Source organism: Gracilinanus agilis, chromosome 4 (genome assembly GCF_016433145.1).
Source record: "Gracilinanus agilis isolate LMUSP501 chromosome 4, AgileGrace, whole genome shotgun sequence".
NCBI lineage: Eukaryota > Metazoa > Chordata > Mammalia > Didelphimorphia > Didelphidae > Gracilinanus > Gracilinanus agilis.
In genome coordinates this window covers 401,813,447-401,817,849 of record NC_058133.1, presented here as the reverse complement: position 1 = coordinate 401,817,849, position 4,403 = coordinate 401,813,447, and the positions used below count along the sequence as shown (strand labels likewise).

The 4,403-nt window shown below is 32.7% G+C and overlaps 1 protein-coding gene across 1 annotated transcript; it reads right to left on the bottom strand.

Annotated features, from left to right (window-relative positions):
- Positions 1-1,234: 1,234 nt before the first annotated feature.
- On the bottom strand, positions 1,235-3,897 carry GJE1 (gap junction protein epsilon 1). The gene is made up of 3 exons (XM_044677117.1): positions 3,859-3,897; positions 2,356-2,538; positions 1,235-1,627 (listed from the first exon to the last, which is right to left on the bottom strand). Exons 1-3 carry the CDS (start codon positions 3,895-3,897, stop codon positions 1,235-1,237), a joined length of 615 nt encoding a protein of 204 aa, XP_044533052.1.
- Positions 3,898-4,403: the final 506 nt, after the last annotated feature.

The window sequence follows — 4,403 nt, the reverse complement described above, 5'->3', positions numbered from 1 at the left end:
CACACCCCACTTTTGAAGTCTCTCTCTCTTTCTTCTCTCTCTCTCTTTTCTTCTCTCTCTCCCTTTCTGTCTTGTCCTCTCACTTTCTTCCTCTCTTTGCATTTGCGAAGCACAGCTTTCTGTCTTTCCTTCTTTATTTAGAAATTTTTTCTTGCTCAGCAAAAAATATTGAGAAATGAATATCATCATGACTTTGAGCCCCTTCTTATCTCATGGTGCTCCTTTGCTTTGACTCTACTTTAAACCTTAGTTCATCATCATGATGAGGGAATATCAGAGTAGTTTTGTGTTAAGAATTCAGGTTGCTATTAAACTCTTCTCCAAATAAAAATTTAACAGCCAATCTGTACCTATATCAGAGGCCCACTCATGATGAGAAGTCAGTGACTTTGCTTGTTACTTAAGCTGATTTACAATTCCAGAAAGAGAAACCCTGTGATTTCCTGCCACTGGGTCCTGGCTATGAAGTTTCTTTGGAAGAAGATCTTTTCTGTAATCAGAATTTGTATTATATTAACTACCATATTCTGAGAAAACACAGTTAAAGCTACAACTCTAGTAGACAAAAGCACCTTAAAATCTGTCCTAGAAATTTTCTATTTAGTAGAAATCATCTTGTGGAGGTGATTAAAGCTACCTTATCTGCCTAGTGATTAAGGCTCTCCAACTTTTTACTCATTAAATAGCAGAGCAATGATAGGAATGAGTACAGGCATCTAACTTTTACCAGCTTCTTTTCTTCAAATCTTTATCGAATAATAGATTATTCTATCTGTTCATTGTTCCATGGATATCATGACTTAAAGAACTTAACTTTTAGCTGACTACTATGGTATTGGCCACTACAAGAGATGGTGAATTGACTTGCAGTGGTATTAGTAAAGTGAGTTGAAGGATCTCTTTCTCAGATAAGCATTGGTCTAGAAATCTGGTCAGACATTAACATTTTTCAAGAAAGATATTTTCCAAATATAATCTATTACAATAATTACAAATTCAAATGGTCATGGAGCTGCATACAAATTAAACCAAGTATTTTATTAGAGAACCTCTGTATCAGGTTTATTTTATCTACAGAACTATACCAACAGTAGCTTTTAAAGAACAGGTGCCTAAGAGAACTCTAGACAAGATCATCTATTCATTAAGAACAAAACAAGACAAAACCAAAACCTTTTGAATTTAAGCTTTCATTGAATGCAGTCAAAAATAAGTGAAGTGAATTAACGAGGTACTATCCACTTAAAAAACCTAATCTTCTACATAAGATCTCAAAAACTTCAGCAAATCCCAATGCCACTGTGACTGCTGTAAATGTGTACATGGCAATGAGAAATATGGTTTTTTCAAAATGTTCTGGGACTAGGCATCTTATGATGCCCAATCTTTTTTCAAGCAAACCAGCATCACAATGATAAAGAGATTTTACTTGGAAACCAAAAAGATGACTTTGGAGCCAAAAGGCTATCACCTCAAGAATTATTCTCAATAAAGCAGAGAGGATATAAAAGACAGTGTAGATGGGCCTCTGAAGTATGCTTTCTTGATCAATGCTTTTACATGCAGCATAAAGATGAAAAGCAGCTCCAGGAACCAGTACAGTCACTAGCTGTAATGCCCAGAATACCTAAAAAAATGGCAGAAATATTAGTAAAATCATTTTCCCCATATATCCATTAAAAAGTCCTGAACCAACATACTTTGGTTCTCTAGGGAGGTGAGTTTTAGCTTTTGTTTCAAAGCTTCCATTGTTATAAATGTAAAAATACTTTTCTTAAAGGAATCTGGACTTAGAATTTTATTAGTGTCGTTAACTCTCATTGAGTAGAGTTCTATTAATATAGATTTTTTCCTTTTTCTGGTATATTTTAATACTTTAATTGAGTTAATGAAACTTAATATATTTTCAACTTATTCTTAAATAACTTAATACATTTAATTTTGTTAAAACTAAAATATATATTTATAAAAGTTATTTTTCTTCATTTATTTTATCCCAAATTATTAATAATGATGAATGGTCCTTTTAGGTAGCTGTTTTATTTTCTCTTTATTAATATAATTAGCCCAAATGTCCAAAATGAAATTGGGAAATGAGCATGTCATCTAAATAACTGAGTTTTCCTTCTAAGTCATCTTTATATGAAATGTGAAGATTATAAGATCCATAGCATATAGAGCTAAAAAGCAGTGTGGATAGCTGACCCCTTTATTTTCAACATCATTTAAGCTAAAATACATTTTTGGGGGTAGGGAATCATCTAGGCAATGCTATCAGTTCTCTATTTTTTTTGCTCAATGTAGACTTGAATGAAATCTTTTTTCTTTTTTTTTTTAAATAAGGGGAGGATTTACCTGTGGAGTTATTGGCCTGAACTGGTTGTAACAGAAGAGATTGATTTCCCTCTTGTCTGGATCACAGCTAAAATGTAAGGCTTCATTCCCATAGACTGCAAAGCCCAATACTCCAAGGAAGAACATTCGAACTGAGCCAAAGAAAAGGGTGTGGAACTGACCGATCACTGTAGGAGGTCTGAGCTGTGACAGTTATAGTGAAATGTCATTTAACAGGCAAAAAAGGAAAACTCATATCATATTCCTATGAGCAAATTTGTTGAAAACTATGTCAAATTAAATGAATCATAAGTATATAGAGCTAGAAATGACCTTAGAGGTCTGAGGGTCCAACTCTTAAGGTATATTGTTAAAATATTGTTCTTTTTCTTCTTAATTCTTGAAATATTTATAGTTACAGATGGAATATTTTTCCAGTATTACAAATGAGAAGTTATTTTAAAAGTTTTGAATTAAGATGATATTCACTAGCTTTATAATCCATTTTTCCAGTAGCTTATTCATCTAGAAACTCTGAGAGTAATCCGATGAACCTATATCCTTTTTTGAATCCTCCTTAAACTCATCAATATATAAGTTGACTTTTATAAATAAGTAATAATAGTATTTGTATAGTACTTTAAGGCTTTCTAACTAAATGGCCAAATAATATACAGCTGGTATGACTTGGTACTAGCTGCTAATTTGAACTTAATAAGAGAATTGAGGCATTGGCCTGCTTTAAGGGCCAATATCCAAAGAGTTTCATGAGTTCATTTATTTCAGTTTTCAGTTAGGAGTAGTTATGTTCATACTATAGTTTAAAAGAAGTCTTAGGAGAATTTTCAGAGAACAATTTGACAGTAAACAAATCACAAAAACAATATTATTCTGAGCCAAACATCTCATTATTGGGAATATGCCCTCCGAACATCAACATAAAGGGGAAAAATGAGATCTGTAGCATTATTTATACTTTCAAAGAATTGGAAACAATCTAAATGTCAAAGAGTTAGCAACTGTGCCTGAATAAACAAGACATCAGCGTAATGGAATACTACCATTAGATATGATAAATAGAACACCATAAGACTTCCAGAAAGATCTTTGTGTATTTACACAAAGTGAAGAAAACAAAGCCTGTATATATACTGTATGACTGTATATGAATGTATACATATATATTCATGTATGTATGTATTTTGTACATATAATAAAGACACATATACACACATATAAACACAACAGAGATGAACAAATAGAAAGTAGAAGTAGATGCAGAGGAAATTGCTAATAACATATTATAGAATATTATATGTAGAAACTAACCTTTATGTGTAAATAGTTATACGTATCTATTTATTTGGTTATGTTGTTTAAAACTAAATGTACAATAAATTAAAAATCATCATTTATGCTTTCTGTTATTCTCAGAACATGACATCTATCTCTAATCATACAAATCAGGTAAAAACACATGAACATGTCCAACTCATACAATTTCATTATTTGCTTAATACTCACACATCCTTCGTAGAAGTTCTTGATGTAATTTAGAGACATATCTTGGTAGATGTTATCCTGGCACCAGTGTGGGGGATAGTTTCCTATCCTATATTGTCATCTTCTTGCCCCTCACCTTAAACTCAAATTGTTAGATTCTCTCATGACTCTTACAAACAGAAAAAAACCCATCACTGCACATTTGTCTCTTTATTTTTCTCTATACTCTCAACTCTCCCTAACCCCACAGACCTTCTTTCATCTCTGAGGCCCCAGCCAACTTTTCTATCTCTGGACAAAAACCCATTAAAACAAAAGCAGAATACATGTGGTTTATCTAATAATCCCTAAACAATCTCATTCAGGCAGTCAAACATGCCAGCACAGCAAGAGCAGTGACATAAGAGTGCAGCATGTCATGGGCAGTGGGCTCTGAAAATATTTGCAATAACTTAAGGCCAACTCACACAGACACAAATAAAGACCTTTTGAACTTTGAGCATAATCCTAGAGAGATTTAGGAAGAAATGACTTTCTGTTTCTATCTGGGTATCTCCTTGAATATG